The sequence below is a fragment of the Camponotus vicinus genome, unplaced genomic scaffold (assembly GCF_025532165.1).
Source record: "Camponotus vicinus isolate PSW18456_S1 unplaced genomic scaffold, iyCamVici1.0 SCAF_2, whole genome shotgun sequence".
NCBI lineage: Eukaryota > Metazoa > Arthropoda > Insecta > Hymenoptera > Formicidae > Camponotus > Camponotus vicinus.
Genome location: NW_028141956.1, coordinates 4,138,081 through 4,156,552, shown reverse-complemented (window position 1 = coordinate 4,156,552; position 18,472 = coordinate 4,138,081). Strand labels below are relative to the sequence as shown.

At 34.0% G+C, this 18,472-nt stretch overlaps 3 protein-coding genes and 1 long non-coding RNA gene across 9 annotated transcripts; 2 read left to right on the top strand and 2 right to left on the bottom strand.

Annotated features, from left to right (window-relative positions):
- The first annotated feature begins 67 nt into the window (after positions 1-67).
- On the top strand, positions 68-5,492 carry LOC145965995 (protein scabrous). The gene is made up of 3 exons (XM_083089642.1): positions 68-1,132; positions 1,690-2,029; positions 3,828-5,492. The coding sequence occupies exons 1-3, from the start codon at positions 903-905 to the stop codon at positions 5,142-5,144; spliced, it is 1,887 nt and encodes a 628-aa protein (XP_082945768.1). The 5' UTR covers positions 68-902; the 3' UTR covers positions 5,145-5,492.
- Positions 2,376-7,524, bottom strand: LOC145965996 (uncharacterized). Its single transcript, XM_083089643.1, has 6 exons — positions 7,140-7,524; positions 6,923-7,057; positions 5,717-6,844; positions 4,769-5,146; positions 3,404-4,690; positions 2,376-2,928 (listed from the first exon to the last, which is right to left on the bottom strand). The coding sequence occupies exons 1-3, from the start codon at positions 7,269-7,271 to the stop codon at positions 6,056-6,058; spliced, it is 1,056 nt and encodes a 351-aa protein (XP_082945769.1). The 5' UTR covers positions 7,272-7,524; the 3' UTR covers positions 2,376-2,928; positions 3,404-4,690; positions 4,769-5,146; positions 5,717-6,055.
- LOC145965997 (uncharacterized) lies at positions 6,708-7,898 on the top strand. Its single transcript, XR_014436941.1, has 3 exons — positions 6,708-7,035; positions 7,099-7,219; positions 7,296-7,898. It is a non-coding gene; the product is annotated as an uncharacterized LOC145965997 (long non-coding RNA).
- Positions 7,899-8,056: 158 nt separating this feature from the next.
- LOC145965994 (uncharacterized) lies at positions 8,057-17,213 on the bottom strand. Of its 6 annotated transcripts, none has more exons than XM_083089635.1 (7): positions 12,809-12,938; positions 12,606-12,737; positions 9,529-10,861; positions 9,044-9,224; positions 8,492-8,892; positions 8,179-8,392; positions 8,057-8,115 (listed from the first exon to the last, which is right to left on the bottom strand). In XM_083089635.1, exons 3-6 carry the CDS (start codon positions 10,734-10,736, stop codon positions 8,236-8,238), a joined length of 1,947 nt encoding a protein of 648 aa, XP_082945761.1. In that variant the 5' UTR covers positions 10,737-10,861; positions 12,606-12,737; positions 12,809-12,938; the 3' UTR covers positions 8,057-8,115; positions 8,179-8,235. The 6 variants fall into 6 exon arrangements, with proteins under 6 accessions (XP_082945761.1, XP_082945765.1, XP_082945763.1 ...); XM_083089639.1 differs by having other exon boundaries at positions 9,529-10,504; positions 12,809-12,815; XM_083089637.1 differs by lacking the exons at positions 12,606-12,737; positions 12,809-12,938 and adding an exon at positions 16,850-17,213.
- Positions 17,214-18,472: the final 1,259 nt, after the last annotated feature.

The following is an 18,472-nucleotide window of genomic DNA, read 5'->3' as shown; positions in this document are numbered from 1 at the left end:
GTATATTTTATATATATATTTGCGCTTGATTTTTCGCACATTACGAATAAGAATGTCTAATTAGCTAATTTTTTAAGTGGGCCATAATTAAACAGAAATTGAGTAATTTTAACTATAATATCTGTAAAAAATCTGAAATAAAACTTTAAAGATTGCGAGAAACAATTTAAATTTTACGAAGAAAAAAATTATCCTAGTTTTGGCGAGAAACCTCGTTCCATTCGCCAGATGGGCTTATTATCCAGTATCCTGCACTCGCGCGATGCATTTATCATATCACGATCCTATACAACATATCTATTACGATCTCATGCCAGGACATGAGCGCAACGAAACGAGGGGTAGGGGCCTCATAGCGAGCGTGTGGGGATACGGACGGCCGGCGCGCAAGACAATATATACCTGGGCCTGGTGTTGCCGAACACCTGCTCCACACCGGGTCCTTGCGGACCTTTGTCCAACAGCCGATATAAAACTCGTACACCGTTTCGACTGCGTCAGTGGACTTTCGACAAGCGGCCAAGCGCGCTCGATGAGTCTCTTTGAAAATAGATTGGATTCTTTGGAAATCACGATATAAATCTGTTCTTATTTTAATTAGCGGTGATAAGGTGCGGTGAAAATTTTTCGCTAAAGAAATTCAACATCTCAGATGAGAATTTGAAAATGTGCGAAGATGGTTTAAAAATCATCAAGCTTGGAGATAAAAAAGATCAAATATATATCAAACATCAGACTCCGAAGATTTGTGAATTATAAAATATTCTCTCGAAGATTTATAAATCAAAAATATCGAAGTCTCCTTCTTTGAGGGGGAATATATGAATTGCGAAATATAAAAATTCAAAGATTTCGGAATCGAAGAATTCTTAAGAAAATTGAAGAATTCAGGAATCCAGGAGATGGCGAACGTACTATGGCTGTTATCAGTGATTATCGCCGTGAACACGTTGATTGCCGGCACGCGCGCAGACGAGGATCTCAACAGTACAATCAAGCTGCTGCAAGAACAAGTCAGCGCACTGTTAGAGCATCGACAGGAGGATTATAACGCTTTGGAGGAGAGTCTGAAGCGATCGATAGAGAAAAACACGGAACTCATCGTCCTTAGAAATGAAGTAAAGCAACTCAGGTGAGATTCAATTTGTCAGCTTTCTTTGCATGTAATCGTAATATGATACATGATATATGAGTATATTGGAAGTCGCCAAGTATATAATTACGGTATCTGTTGACAGTGAGAAGCCTTAGAATTTAATTAAAGCTTTAGAATTCTGTCAGATCAGTTTTTTTACTTTATAAAGATGATTTTTAATGAATTTTTTGTATAAAATTATTTAAATTTATTCATTTTTTAACACTTTAAATCGTTTTTTATATTTATGAATATATACATTAATAATTTTTATAAAATAATTGAATTATAATAAATAATAAAGTATAGTAAAATTTATCTACATTTAAATGAAAATAATAATTATTATGAGATAATTGATAATAAAATGCTAAATAATATTTAAAACAATTTTTATAATTAAAAAACATGAAAAAGTAGATATTCTAGTTTTTTTATTTTCATTCTTGAAAATCGCAACAGTCAGCCTTTATTGGTATGCAAAGAAAAGATATAATGATAAGATATCCCAGAAAGATGCATATTGTAATCGACATATCCTTTCGCACATGTAGGAAGGAAGTGAACGCTCTTCGTGGCGGAAGCGGCAACGAGGCGAAGAACGAACGATTGAGGGTGAGATGGCTCGGCAGTGCCGTGACAGAGCTGCAAAGTGAGGTCGCCGAGGTGCTCAGAGCGCGGAACGCCAGCGAGGAGTTGGCCGAGCGTTCGAGGATGAGGAGCGAATTAGCCCTGTTAAAGGGTGACGTCGCCGAAGTCGGCAGGAGTGTACGCGATCTGGGTAGCAGGATCACCAAGATCGAGGCTGATCTTGGTATCATCAGGCTTGACATCGCTACGAGCAAGAAACACGCCAATCTCCTGTCTAGCTCCTGCGCGGATGTCAGTACTCAGGTAAGTGGTTTCCTTTCGCAAATATTAAAATAAAATTAATATAAAAAAGAAAAACGAAGTTGGCAGGTGCAGGTAATACTAACTTACCACGCAACTAAATCGAATCAAGTGTGTGTGAAATGAAAATAAATTTACTTGAATATTTTCTTTATTTTGGAGCAATAAATTGATTTTTCAGTTCGCACTTGCTCCCTCGCGAAAATAAAACTTTTATCTAAATTTGGAACTTAAATTTGGAATTTTACTTTAATTAGTACATGTTTAATTCAATCACTAAATATTTCAGATAATTATATTCGTTATAAATTAGAGCTTTTATAAATCTCTAAATTTTATTAATATCTAATTTATGAATTAGAGATTTCATTTTCTCTTTTATACACACAAAAAAATTACAAGAATATCTTACATAAAAGGATATATGTACCTATACAATACGTATATATCTTTGATATCGCCATCGGTAATTCTGTCGGGATTCCTAGATGCGCGCGTGCCACTCAATGGCCATAGCCAATTTTTTTTCGCATACAAGTCTTGAGATCAATTTCGTGGTGAGGGCATACACATCGAAGGGCTGAAGGGCCCGGCATGTGCTTGCTCGCGCGCCGACAACGCGTCCGTGTAGATAACGGCTGCTGCTACCACTTAGTATTTACGGCAGGAAGAAGAAAGGGGGATGGATGCGTGGTCGGTGCACCTGCGCTTTGCACGGGGCGGCCAGCTGCTAGGTTCCTGTTTCTCGTTTTGCCGCTTGGCAGCTGCTTCTCCTCCTCCTCTACTCTTCCTCTTGCCCCGCCCGCGCAACGGGCCTTTGGGCCACACTACCTATGCCCCTCAGGCCTGCGGCTCCCCCAATTCCTCTCTTAAATACTTCCCGCCCCTTACGCTTCGACTTTCTACCATCATAAGAAGTTAAACGTGTATATATATATATATATATAATATATAAAATGTAAGAATAAAATTCACACACACAAAGAATGAGAAGTAGTGGGTTATCGGGTAGAGTAGTCGTGTGTTATAAGTCGATAAATTTAAATTTAATTCATGCGATTTTCCACAATGAATTACTTTACAGTGATAAAAATTTATTCAAATATTATATTGTTAGGTTTTTTAAAATACTTTGCTTCTAAATAGGACATTAGTGAGACATACATTTCAATTCAGTTATTAAAAAATAACACGTAAAAATATAATATAAAATATATGTTAAATAATATATATAAAAGATAAAAACATAATAACTTGTAAAATTAACTTTCTAATCTTTTTAAGTTTTTTTATACATGCACGAGAGAATCATTTAGAAATAATGGTTTTATGTGTGTTTATAAATTTGATCCCACATACGAGTCTTGATCGACGAACCTTAGTGCCTGTAGTATTTGACACACGCTGGCGACCGCAGCCACACGAGTCGACAGCTGTGGGCCTACTCTCACGCATTCCATAAATGCATGTGTATTATATATGTATAGGTACACACACTATATCATTAAGGACTGCCTGTAAAAAGTCGGTGGATTAAAAAGAATCAGTAGGAATTTATTGTGGAATGAAAAAGTTTACGAAATTGGAGATTGATAATAATTTTACTAATTGTTTGGATTTAATTATTTATATAAAAAAATTCTGCCGCTATTTTTTAATTATTACATTCATGTTTTCTGATTTTGAAATTTTTTAAAACAAAAAAGGCTTTAAACAATTTCAAAATCAGATAAGAATATTAAGAGTAATATTATGAATTAATACTTGTTTTTTATACAAAATATGAACTTATCTTTTTTAGTTGAACACGATGCAAATAGAGCTGAAGTCCCTGAAAGAGTCTACGCTTCCCGGTCACGATCCACAAAAGTTGGAACATCACGACAAAGCCGATCTCTCCCGCAACGAAGTAAGCAGTCTGCATGAAATTACATCGACTCGAAAACGTAGTTATTTCCGCACGCTGGCTCATCGCGCTCGTTTCGAAGAACGTTTACGGAACGTCGAAAGGAAGATTTCCGTGGTGGCACGGAAGCGAATGATGATCGAGAAGCGAGTTGTGTACGAGGATCGCGAACATCTTGAAGAACGAGTGAAGAATCTCGAGTTGACACAGGCGGAACTTTCGAAGAAGATATTCAATGCCAGCCGGGATCTGGTGTCGATGAATGAGCTGGATGAATCGGTGGTGCGATTGTATGACTCGGTACGATTGCTCGAGGAAGCTGTGTACACCAATCGCTCCGAGGTGAAACGAGAGCTGGCGAAATTGGGAATAAACGCGGCACGAAAAGCGGCCGAGCTGTCGCTGACCAGGGAGCAGCTTGGCAATCTTCGACGCGCGGTTCAGGCGCTGAGCGTGAGCGCGTCGCAGCTGCAAGAGAAAAGTGACGTCCAACGGAAGAGTCTGGACGCTCTGAATGAGACCCTCAGCCGACTGGATCTCTCTCGCAATTTGGCCAAGGCGGCGAACGTTACGCATGAATTGGAACAGGTGGAGGATCAATATCGTCTCATGGTAGATTCTCTCCCGGGCAACTGTGAAGAGCGCGATGGTTTAACTCTCTTAGCGCCTGGTCCCGGGACACCTTTACTAACCTCCTGCCGCGCCGGTTGGATCGTTGTGGCTCGCAGGATCGACGGTGCGGTAGACTTTGATCGCACCTGGAACGAGTACTCGGTCGGTTTTGGTTCGCCAGTCAGCGAATTCTGGTTAGGCAATGAAGCATTGCATCGGCTTACCCGTGACAATTGTAGCACGTTACGAGTCGATTTGATCGACACCTATGGCGTGCACTGGCACGCCAAATACGAGCATTTCACAGTCGACTCCGAAGAGACCGGTTATCGGCTCCATGTATCAGGTTATTCAGGCAATGCGACTGATGCGCTATCTTATCAGGATGGCATGGCATTCAGCGCCAAAGACCGCGATATGGACATCAGCACCACCGACTGCGCGGCCAACTATCGAGGTGGATGGTGGTTCAGTCATTGCCAACACGCCAATCTCAATGGCAGATATTCTTTGGGTCTAACGTGGTACCAATCGACCACTAATGAGTGGATGGCGGTCGCATCTTCTGAGATGTCGGTGCAACGAAAACAGAATTGTTGATCCTGAAACATTAAAAGAGTGAAATTATTCTTATCGAATCAATAGAACTGGTAAATATGATATGGAAAAACTTTAAGAAAATTAAAGATTATTTTGTGCGATTTGAGTTATGCATCTTGCAGTCAGTCGACAAGAGAACATTAATTGTAATACCAAAGAATTAAGTATAACTGAAAGACTTTAATGTAAATATAATGTACAGTTATATGCACGACAGAGTAAATCCTGTAAACGTGTGAAAAACACATATTACTTATTATATAAATATTAATAAGAAGCCAATAAAGCCATTAATTTTTGCCTCTAAATAAAATATGTATATAATCAAGTCAATAAAAGCCAATAATTTCTGCCTCTAATTAAAATATGTATATATGTATGGAATGTATCTTAAAAGACAAAATTACATAATGAAAAAGCAATGTCCATATAGAATTAATCAACTGTCACATTATATATCAATTTTTAAAGCAGAACTTTTACAACTATTATACACAAGACATATGCTATCATGATATTCGATAGTATATGTGTATGCAGTAATTTCAATGCTATTATGTTTCATATTTTACCTGTTTAGCTTTGCCGCTATTAAAGAGGAACGTCAGCTGTTGGAGGTGGAACCTTTTAAGTCTAACAAGCTGTTGTATCCCTCTATTTTTACGTTTCCATATGCAGAATTCGGACTTTATATTTGCACACAGACGTATTACACACTGAATATATATTTGAAGAAATAACTAATTACGCAATTAAGAGAAAATTTTTTTTGGAGTTACACATAAAAAACATTTTGTACATAAAACGAAAACATATATAATTTTGAATCAGCTGTGATATTCTAGATTATATCACCATATCAACATATAGAGAATATTAGATTATTAATCAGGTATATTTTAATGTATCACTTATGTCAAACCATTATTATAACTGCGATCGTTTTTTGAGGCATCTCTTTGAAAATCGAGGACATGTCGCGATTTGCATTTCTTTTCGTGCGCAAACAGGCTACCGGAGTTGCGATAAGCGGAACCGCACAGTTTGCAAACGTACGGCTTTTCTCCAGTGTGCGTAAAGGTGTGGTCTTTCAGGTACTTGTATCGGACGAAGGACTTGCCGCAAATATCGCAATGATAATTCGCTTCACCCGTGTGAGTCCTTAAATGATACTTCAGCCCGTTCGATGATGCGAAGGCAGTGCTGCAGATGTGGCAGACAAAGTGCTTATCGCCTGTATGAATCTTCTCGTGCCTCTTCTTGTAACTCGGAATAGCGAAGCTCTTGCCGCAGAATTGACAAGTGTGCGGTTTAATACCGTAATGCGATTTAAGATGCAATCGTAATCCGGACATCGAGGCGAAGGTTTTACTGCAAACGTCACAAAGATACTGCTTTTTATTGTCACCTGACAGTTCATCGCAGCAAACATTTGTATCAAGCGTAACACGTTCGTTTAAGGATGTTTCTCGGATCTTAAAACCAAGGTCGCTCCCATCATTATCATCAGGTTCTGAGTTTGCTGTCTCTACGTTAAGTATATTCTGGGATAATGTAGTAGTGTATGTTTCTGAACTTATAGCAATTTCTGAATACGTCCTTAAAGATTTCTTTGTACATCTTAAGAATCTGCTGGCGTATTTATATTTTCTTTCTTTCGGCTTTTGTCCTTTTTCTTTCAGTGATATTATTTCCTTGACCTGAATATATAAGCATTCTAAATTTAATTGAAAAATCAGAGATTTTGTCTCTCAGCGAATAGTACTTCCTTCACTTACCTGGTCATTCTTTTCATAATATTCATGCAGTTTGTCGTTGGAGTTTTTACAAAGATTTACAAACTCATGAGCGTCTCGTAATCTGATCTTGCATTTACAGCATATGAACTTGGGTAAGTCATCATCTTGTAGTATCTAATAGAGAAAAATAGCTCTATTGTAATGATCTTTTCTAGAACTTTATTTTGACATCAATACAATGTGGACAATTACTCACGATGATAGAACACAAATCCTCGATCTGTAACCTCAGTCGTTGGCATTCGTCATCCTCGTTGACATCGTCACGGAATAAAGGTATCACCTCGCGTTGTTCCGATTGAAGACATAATCTACATACTTTTTGCATACTGTCTTTCTCATAAAATCTCAGAATACAAGTGGAATTTTTCTGTTCTTTCGAATATTGATACAACCAGAGAGCAGTCCTGCATCAATTGCCAGTCTTTTACGTTTAGGTTAAGATTAAATTTTTAAATTATATTCGCCGAAGAGAACTCTAACGAAAAATTGTCATTCGACAAATATAAAGTGTTTATATAAAATAAGGAAAACATTTAAAACTATTGTGCTTCGTTGAAGATGTAATGCTACACGACATATTATCAATTTGAAGGTTAGAAAATAATGTATACTGATTGTATTACATAGCATATTATAAAGTAAAATTAATAAGATCGTTTGCGTGCTAAAAATTTAGCATAGAATTAAAAAAAAATACACAGGTTATATTATTACAAAATTGTTTATAATAGGAGTTTTTAAATGTGTACATTGTCATGATATGTTTATAAATTTATATATATCACAATTATATATATATATATATATGTATCACAATTTTCACTTATAAAATTAATTTATAAAATGTAATTTTTCACACAAATTTATAGAAAAATATATCAGTAATATCTATAAATGGTTATTTTTATAGTTCTACTATAAGTTTAGAATATTCCTAGTAAATGTATTAGTACATTATATATCGTATATTAGTATATATTAGTATTATATTAGCATATATTAGAGTATAAATGTATTAATATTAGTATATTAATTTATATTAAGTATTTATATTATGTACTTCATAATATAAATATATTCTTTCATATAGATGTGTCTAAAAGAAGTGTATATTGTTTCCACAAAAGTAACAGTCGCTCATATTTTTGTTTTCAAAAACACACCGATACCTAAAAAGAAACAATATATTAAAAATTTAGATTAAATCTCTCCTTTGTTCTCTCATAGTATACCTGATCCATGGGTGTTTCTTTCTTCAAAAATTTGATGATTTCAAAAACACGTCAACATTATATTATATTGTATGCATGATCTATTTCACGCACAGTATCTTCTAAAATTTCTGTTAAAGCTTTCTCATCATTTATTATTGATTTATCAGCTATTAAAGATAGATTTAAATTGCCTCCATAACTAATCAGAGAAAAACCGAGAGCAGTTGCACCCCTGAAAATAAATTGTAGATCATATTTTATAATTTCATTATTATAATTTTTCATATTTTTATTTATTACAATAAAAAAATAGAATAATGAGATGCAATACTTGTTTGGTAGCCAGAAGGTAAGATTGCTTGCTAAGTAATTATTGAGAGTATGAATCTTTTCTGGTCCATATATATTACTGAACACCATAGTGCTTTGACTTAATAGAAGAAGTTTCAAAATTTTTGCCGGCAATATGGCGAGTACATATTTCATGACCAAAAAATTAATTAATATGTTTGGGCATTTTCTGAATTCATTATTTGCTTTTGTAATATCCTGAAGACGTTTAAAAAATTGAGAATCTTTATTTGGCTCGCTGATCTTCTGTCCATTCATCTTGGAAATGCAAATTCGTAAACGAGCAACTGAAAAATTGTTATCGAACGTTATATCTTTATCAGGCATCGTCATTCTTATCGGCAAAACGGCTGTTAATGAATCGGGTGCTGGTTTATTAATCTGCAAGGCAGAAACATTACATGTACGATAAAGAAAAAAATATAGTCTATTAATCTAATTGTGCAAAAATGTCAATTTTTCAAGTATAATTTTAGGCGTATTTTAAATATTTTTTGAACTTGTGTTATTTAATTTAAAAACATATATTTACCCGTAAGTGATATCTTTGTACACTAGCAGAAAAAGCTGTCAATACTACATCTTCAAATGTGACACTTGTCTTTTTTTTTATTTTACGAATCTTCATTAAAAGCTTCTGTGATTTGTCAATAGCATCGTCTAACCAGTAGGATATGATCTTTTCACCTGTTAGTGATGGACCATGTAGAGAGCTATAATATATATTTATTTAATATATATTATTAGGATAAAACTTATTTTGTAAAACTTATTTTATTCTAGATATATAAAATTTATTTTATTAGATAAATTAAAAATTTTATATTGATAAAATTTGATTGAGAAACTTTATCATATAAAATTATCTTAATTTTTCGGAAATCGGAAATATTTATTTTAGCTTATCCTTTTTTATAGAATAATCAGATATATATATATATATATATATATATATATATATATATATATATATATATATATATATATATATACACACACACACACACACACACGTACTTTTCGTCTATACTACAAGCCTGTTCAATCATGCATTTTGGAGTCAAAAGGATGATCATTGTCGAATGCATGATTTCTTTAATTTTTTCGTACACTTGTTTCAGACAGATATCTTTGAAATTCAACCTATGATTGATCGATATTTTCGCTTGCCGTTTTATAGAATCAATCGTTATGGTCTTAGAGTATTTCAATAACGCAAGAAAGTGACCTCGTAAATTTTTCCAAACTCGTGTCAGTGTTGTAAAAGACATAGATGCGGCGAAAATATTCTTTTTATAGGATCGTACAATTTTCTCATTCAAATTTCTTGTCTCATTCAGGAGATTTTTTTCTGAATTACGCAACGGTGAAACAAACTCTTTGAAATTTGTTTCATTCGCATTAATCGACATATTTTCGATTTTTACTTTCGTCTTGTCCTCATCAAAGATCGTTTCGAACCATAATCTTAGGAGAGTTATTCCATCGCCCAGAGAATGATGGATGCGAAATATTAAAGGAATCTTGCAAGTATCGGTGTCAAAGCATTCTTCGGGAGCCGAATGATCGTCGATGCGAGATCTACCTTTTGAACAACGTTTTCCGACCAGAATCTCCCAAGCGGCTGTGTGATCATCGGGCAATGTTTTATTGCATATGCTTCCTAAATTCTTCTTAAAGAATTCACTAGATACATCCTCGCAAGATCCATCGCAATCAGCGTTCTCGCATTCCAGCCATCTGATCCTATTATTCAGATCGATCTCCTCTTCATTTCGCTCCCAAAAGTAGTAACCAAACTTTTGTCTTCGACGATAAAATAATTTTTCAAATATCGTACCAGTAGTCTTTGAAACTATGCGATCATGCATTAGGTTCTTCAAACCTTCCAGAAAAATCACGTTTGAGTTTTGCTCGGTTTTTTCTATTATTATTAAAATATTAAGAACGGACAAACAAACAGCATCTTCATTAGCCCATACACAATCTGTGCCTTTCAAAAAACCAACAAACTTATCCTTGAATTGTATTCTTAAAATGATTTCGATCAGACAACGATAGATATATAAGAAGTTCAGAATAACAAGAATCAATGGAGTAAACAGATAAGTAAGAATAATTGCTATAATTGTAAACAATTGCTGTAATTTCTGACGCCCGAGTTTATTGAAAAAGATTGATTTTGCGAATTGCATTCTGTTTACGATTTTAAATCTTTTATTCATTTTAAACTTAAATTGGTTAATTTCTACTTAAATTGCTCAATTAACTTTTAATCGATTTCATCGATTAAAATTTAAAATGAAATAAAATATTTCTAATTTGATTTGTGATAAAATTGCACCGTTATCTGAAAAAAAAAATATTTTGAAGGATATATTTAAAAAAATAATAAGTATATATACATGTGTGTGTGTGTGTGTGTGTACAGACTGTTTAAAAAAGGTCGAGATCCTTTAATATTTCGAAAAATACGCATTTTCGAAAAAAAAATATTCTACACGAAAAGTAGTCGGTCGGAGACTTCACTATATCGAAGTTTACTAAATAGAGGTCCTAGTGTATTATGAATATAATGCGCTATTTGAAATCCTTCAACTTTTGTAATGGAACATTTTTTCAAAAATACGTATTTTTCGTAATATTAAGAGATCTGGATCTTTTTTGAACACTTTGCAGATATATATATATTGTTACGCCCGGGGCGGGGACTTCGATAAATATCGAAGTCACGCGGTAAAGAGATCGGCCGCTCGCGGGACGCGCTAAATAAACAAGCACTTAAAGAAACTAATGAACTTTAATGCACTGCACAATTACAACACAAACGGTAACTCAGAACGTAAATACACAATATTAATAACACGGATCGGCTCGTAAGAGAAACGCGTCCACACCAGAGCTGCCAGATCCGGGTCGCAAACAACATGCAACCCGTAGTGGAGGGGGTAACAGACATGTGAGCGTAAGCGTACGTGTGAGCTCGGCGCTTCGGCTAGCTTCGGGTAGTAGAAGAAGACAGAATACAGTTTTCTGTCTCCTTCCTACCAAGCTGACAACGAAGGCGACGGCGACGGACGACGCTGCTTACTTCTCGATATCTCGATATGACCCACAGCGTTAAATGTTTGTCCCTTACAGTTTTTTATATTATATATTTTTTCATATAAAAAATCAAACCATAATATTTATAAACGAACACACACACACACACAATATATATATATATATATATAAACGAATTGTGAGAATACATGTTGAGCACGTTTGTCGAAAATGGTTTTGCTTTTATGATAAATTTCATGCTAAAATTTCTATTGTAATAATTCATTTTTAATAAAAAAAATAATTATTTATTTCTAATTAAATTTATTTCTTAATTTGTTATTATCAAATAAAATATAAAATAATATTATTTCTTCAATTTAAAAACGAAAAATTATCTAAAAAATAATAAATTTTTAAATCAATTATTTATCACTTTATATAATTATATTTTATTGTACACAATACAAATTTTAACATGAAATTTCTGATAAAAGTAAAACCCTTTTCGACAAACGTGCTCAATAACGCGTTCACAATTTGTTTATATATATATATATATATATATATATATATATATATATATATATATGTATACGTATGTATATATCGTTTTTAAATATTATAGTTTGATTTTTTGTAAAAATATATAATATAAAGAGCTGTAAGAGACAAACACTCAACGCTGTGGGTCATATCGAGATATCGAAAAGTAAGCAGCGTCGTCCGTCGCCGTCGCCTTCGTTGTCAGCTTGGTAGGAAGGAGACAGAAAACTGTATTCTGTCTTCTTCTACTACCCGAAGCTAGCCGAAGCGCCGAGCTCACACGTACGCTTACGCTCACATGCTGTTACCCCCTCCACTACGGGTTGCATGTTGTTTGCGACCCGGATCTGGCAGCTCTGGACTCGAGTACCAAGTCGAATTACCAACTCGGTACTCCCTACCCACTAAAAACCCCTCTCTTTTCACGAATTTCCTTTAACACACTGTCCCTCTGACTTCCCGAGATCTGTTTTCACATAACGTCAAAAAATAGTTATTATTACCTTGTTCGATGACTTTTAATGTATTGCTGTAATTGCTTGAAGGAGAAATGAATTTTCCGATAGATCGTACGTTCTCAAATTTAACGTAGATATCACGTTGCAAAAGACAAGAAATCCACACTAAATTATTAACTGAAAGTTTTTCTTCTTTCATGAACTGTATTCTTTTATAAACTTTAACGTAATCACATTTATTTACTCACTCGATGAGACGAGAAATTTACTAATGACTCTATCACTAATCACTATTAATCACTGTCGAATAATAACTGTTGGCGATTAAAAATCACTCGATGAAAGAAACACGCGCGGACACGTTACTACACGACACGACGACGCGACAATGCGACGATAATTACTCGGCGACTGCAAGCAGTTTTTTGTCATGGTAGGTTGCGGTAGGTTAAGGTACTACTGGCGCTATCGAACGCGATCATGTGTTCGATTGAAGAATGCGGTAAACATAATAAACATTTAACATATTAATATTATTATCATGAATGTGTGTGATATCCATACATCGTATGATATCTATTTAAAAATTAATTAGATTAAATAAGTGTTTTTAAAATATTTATTACTTTTACTATTATCATATAAAATATTAATATTAAATATTTATTTAAGATAATAGTAAAAGTAATAAATATTTTAAAAACACTTATTTAATCTAATTAATTTTTAAATAGATATCATACGATGTATGGATATCACACACATTCATGATAATAATAATATTAATACGTTAAATGTTTATTATGTTTACCGCATTCTTCAATCGAACACATGATCGCGTTCGATAGCGCCAGTAGTACCTTAACCTACCGCAACCTACCATGACAAAAAACTGCTTGCAGTCGCCGAATAATTTATCGTCGCATTGTCGCGTCGTGCAGTAACGTATGTGTTTCTTTAATCGAATGGTTTTTAATTGCCAACAGTGATTATTCGACAGTGATTGATAGTGATCAGTAATTGAGTCATTAGTAAATTTCTCATCTCATCGAGTGAGTAAATAAATGTGATTACGTTAAAGTTTATAAAAGAATACAGTTCATGAAAGAAGAAAAACTTTCAGTTAATAATTTAGTGTGGATTTCTTGTCTTTTGCAACGTGATATCTACGTTAAATTTGAGAACGTACGATCTATCGGAAAATTCATTTCTCCTTCAAGCAATTACAGCAATACATCAAAAGTCATCGAACAAGTTAATAATGACTATTTTTTGACGTTATGTGAAAACAGATCTCGGGAAGTCAGAGGGACAGTGTGTCAAAGGAAATTCGTGAAAAGAGAGGGGTTTTTAGTGAGTAGGGAGTACCGAGTTGATAATTCGACTTGGTACTCGAGTCCCACATAACTCACTGGATCGACCGGTGGGTATGCATAAAATGCATTTTCCCCTCTCTCGTAAAAAAAAAAAATTACAGGTGAGTGAGCGAATGAGAGAGAGAGAGAGAGAGAGAGACAGACAGACAGACAGACAGACAGACAGACAGACAGACAGACAGACAGACAGACTGACAGACAGACTGACAGACAGACAGACAGACAGACAGAGAGAGAATGTATGTGTTCGTATGTGTATAGCGACCAGCTGATCGCAGCAGGCGCCCCGCGTAAGCACCCGCGTCTGACAGTGAATCGCGCCACCCTTGCCTGCCTCTTGTATTCGACCCGTCATACGTTAACTACTTCCTTTAATAATTCAAAAACTAAGCTTCGGACGAAATTTTGCCGAAGGAAAAATCGTCTTAGAATTGATTCAAGAATATGTCATTTCAGGGACACAGGGGTTATTTTGAATCACCCTGTATACAGGGTGACCCATTTTAACTTAGGCAGCCAAATAACTCGAAAAATAAGCAAGATAGAGAAAAATGTTTTAGACAAAAGTTGTATGGTTTCGAGGGGGCCATAAGATGGTATCATTGGTTTGACCTTGAAGAGTCATTTGAAGGTCACGTGAAGGTCACTTCAATTTTTTTAAATGGAACATCCTATATATTTTTATACATTCTTGTAGCTCATCTCGAGAGCTTTCCAAAACACTATAATTAAGTACATTTTCGTTAAGTACTTTTTGAGTTATGAGGCTTGAAATAATTTCTTAATTTTACATAAACCGTAAAATATCTTGTAAAATATTCATTTTTCGATTACCTTACCTTAATAGTTTTATGTACAAAATAATGAGAGGAATCAATTGGTGTAAAGAAAACACATAGTTGTTTCGAAGAAAAAATATGTAATTTGCAATTAACAATTCCATATTTTTTCTTAAAAACAACTATGTGTTTTCTTTACACCAATTGATTCCTCTCATTATTTTGTACATAAAAGTATTAAGGTAAGATAATCGAAAAATGAATATTTTACAAGATATTTTACGGTTTATGTAAAATTAAGAAATTATTTCAAGCATCATAACTCAAAAAGTACTTAACGGAAAGGTACTTAATTATAGTGTTTTGGAAAGCTCTCGAAATAAGCTACAAGAATGTACAAAAATATATAGGGTATTCCATTTAAAAAAATTGAAGTGACCTTCACGTGACCTTCAAATGACTCTTCAAGGTCAAACCAATGATACCATCTTATGGCCCCCTCGAAACCATACAACTTTTGTCTAAAACATTTTTCTCTATCTTGCTTATTTTTCGAGTTATTTGGCTGCCTAAGTTAAAATGGGTCACCCTGTATATATATATATATATATACACACTCACCCGCAAAAAAACGGGCCACTAAATTTTAACACAATTTTTTCACATTTTCAAATAGCGATAAATCAGTAAAAAATCATCGTATCGAGATAAAACAAAGCTCAAATTAAAGCTTGAACATTTCTCTTCAAAACCAAGGAAACCAAATTTGAATTACAAAAAATTTTTTATCAAATGGCGGACGTTGAAGGTAGCCTTCGAAAAATGGGAAACAAATTTTTTTTTTAAACTGTTGCGTTGCTCAGGAGAATGTACACACTAATAGACAAATGTATGAGTTTTGAAGCTCATTTATTTCCTAACAAATCCATATTTTGAACAATTTTCTACGACCTTTTTTAATAAAGTTATACCGTTTTGAAGAAAATGTTGCAAAATGGGCCTTTTCACCGCAACACTTTGCAAGAGGAATCGAACAATTTAAAACAGGAAGAAATTTGATTAACAGTATGCTCTAACAAATCGAAGAATTGATAAATGCGAAAGGAGGCAATACGCATTATTAAACACACGCACGAACGCACGCACGAACGCACGCACACACACACACACACACACACACACACACACATGGGATCAAATTTCTGCCACGTCCACGTCGTTGACCTGGATAAATACCAAGAGCAGGATACACGCATATACATATGTACACGCACGCACTCACACAAGATTTAAATCCAACCATATGGAGCATCTTGGGTCGAGTTACACTTTAATTTCTTTTATTGAAAAAGTTTTTCTCGATAATTTATTGTTGAATTGCAGATTTTACAAGAAAAGTCCCATTTTGCAACATTTTCTTCAAAACGGTATAACTTTATTAAAAAAGGTCGTAGAAAATTGTTTAAAATATGGATTTGTTAGGAAATAAATGAGCTTCAAAACTAATACATTTGTGTATTAGCGTGTAGATTCTCCTGAGCAATGCAACAGTTTAAAAAAAAAATTTGTTTCCCATTTTTCGAAGGCTACCTTCAACGTCCGCCATTTGATAAAAAATTTTTTGTAATTCAAATTTGGTTTCCTTGGTTTTGAAGAGAAATGTTCAAGCTTTAATTTGAGCTTTGTTTTATCTCGATACGATGATTTTTTACTGATTTATCGCTATTTAAAAATGTGAAAAAATTGTGTTAAAATTTAGTGGCCCGTTTTTTTTGCGGGTGAGTGTATATATGTATGTGTGTGTGTGTGTGTGTGTATGTGTGTGTGTGTGTGTGTGTGTGTGTGTGTGTGTGTGTGTGTGTGTGTGTATGTATCTGCAGAGCAAACATCAACTAATAATTATATAATTGTTAATTATAATTTCCAACTCAACAATATAACTGTTACACGTAATATATGTAATAACTGTTACATGTAATATGTGTAATAACTGTTACATATAATATGTGTAAATACTGTTACATGAAATTATAACGAACAGTTAAATAACTGGGTACATATGTATAATTTTCAAACTACATTCTTTAAGTTTAATTGAGTTATCCATAATTTACAGGAAAAACTTGTTACTTACTGTTAACAGCATGTACTACGTTTACACGGCTTCTAACATCGATTTAATAACGCTGATGTTATAACTCCTATTTAAAGTGAGTTGTGTTTATACGTTCAAGCTTATCCTATCCCCACCAAGCTAAAATAACTTAACTTTCGAGTGAAGTGAGTCCAAGAAATGATACCAATGAAGTGATACTAAATTTGCAAACAAGAGAGAGATAAGATGTTTAATTTATCGGTTGACATTATTGCCATTGTTACACTGCGGCCGTTTACACGTCCTTTTTACGTCGATGTAATAACGCTAAGCCTTATCGCCAAACTTTGAGTTACTACATCGATGTAATAACTTCATCGTAAAAGAGCGTTTATACGGCATCTAACGTCAGTAGTTATAACATCAATGTTAGAACTTCGGCGTAAATCGAGTCGTGTAAACGTAGTCATAGAGAAGCCATAAATTTTTCACCTGCTTTCGCAATGAGATTGTAACTAAATCCCTTAATTGTCTTACATTTTTTTTTACTGATATAAATGTGATGAAATCTTATTTAAGTCACTGAGACGAAATATACTATCTATTAAAGAGTATGTTCGAGGAGCACACTTTTAAGCGACTTTCCGAATACAACTGAAGACGCTCAGTCTTAAAATAATGATTCAATAATGATTTTAAGATGTTGCGCTAAGTCAATAAAAATGCTAAGTCCGAGACACAAATCGTAAAGAACTGCGTTGCAACATACGTGAACAAAAATAAATGCGTAAATCAACGCTTCGTATAATCTCCGATAGCAGAGAAGGACAGCTATACTGTTTCATTTAACCAATATTCTACAGGGTTTACCAAAAGTGTGGAAACCCCTTAATATTTCGAAAAATACGCATTTAAAAAAAAAATGTTTCATACAAAAGTTATAGGGTTTTATGTGGCGCATTACACAGCAACATTATTATGACCTCGAACAGCGTTGTCAAGGTTATGTGAAGGTCACCTCCAACTTTTTAAATGGGATACCCTATATGCTTTTGCATATTCTTGTAGCTTATCTCGAGAGCTTTCCAAAACACTATAATTAAGTTAGTTTTCATTAAGTACTTTCCGAGTTATGAGACTTGAAATCATTTCTTAATTTTACATAAACCATAAAATATCTAGTAAAATATTCATTTTTCGATTATCTTACTTTAATACTTTTATGTACAAAATAATGAGAGGAATCAATTGGTGTAAAGAAAAAAACATAGTTGTTTAAAAAAAAAATATGTAATTGTTAATTGCAAATTACATATTTTTTCTTAAAAACAACTATGTTTTTTCTTTACACCAATTGATTCCTCTCATTATTTTGTACGTAAAAGTATTAAGGTAAGATAATCGAAAAATGAATATTTTACAAGATATTTTACGGTTTATGTAAAATTAAGAAATTATTTCAAGCCTCATAACTCAAAAAGTACTTAACGAAAAGGTACTTAATTATAGTGTTTTGGAAAGCTCTCGAGATAAGCTACAAGAATATGCAATGACAAATAGTAGGTTCCATTTAAGAAATTGAAGGTGACCTTCATGTGACCTTCAAATAACTCTTCAAGGTCAAACCAATGATACCATCTTATGGCCCCCTCGAAACCATAA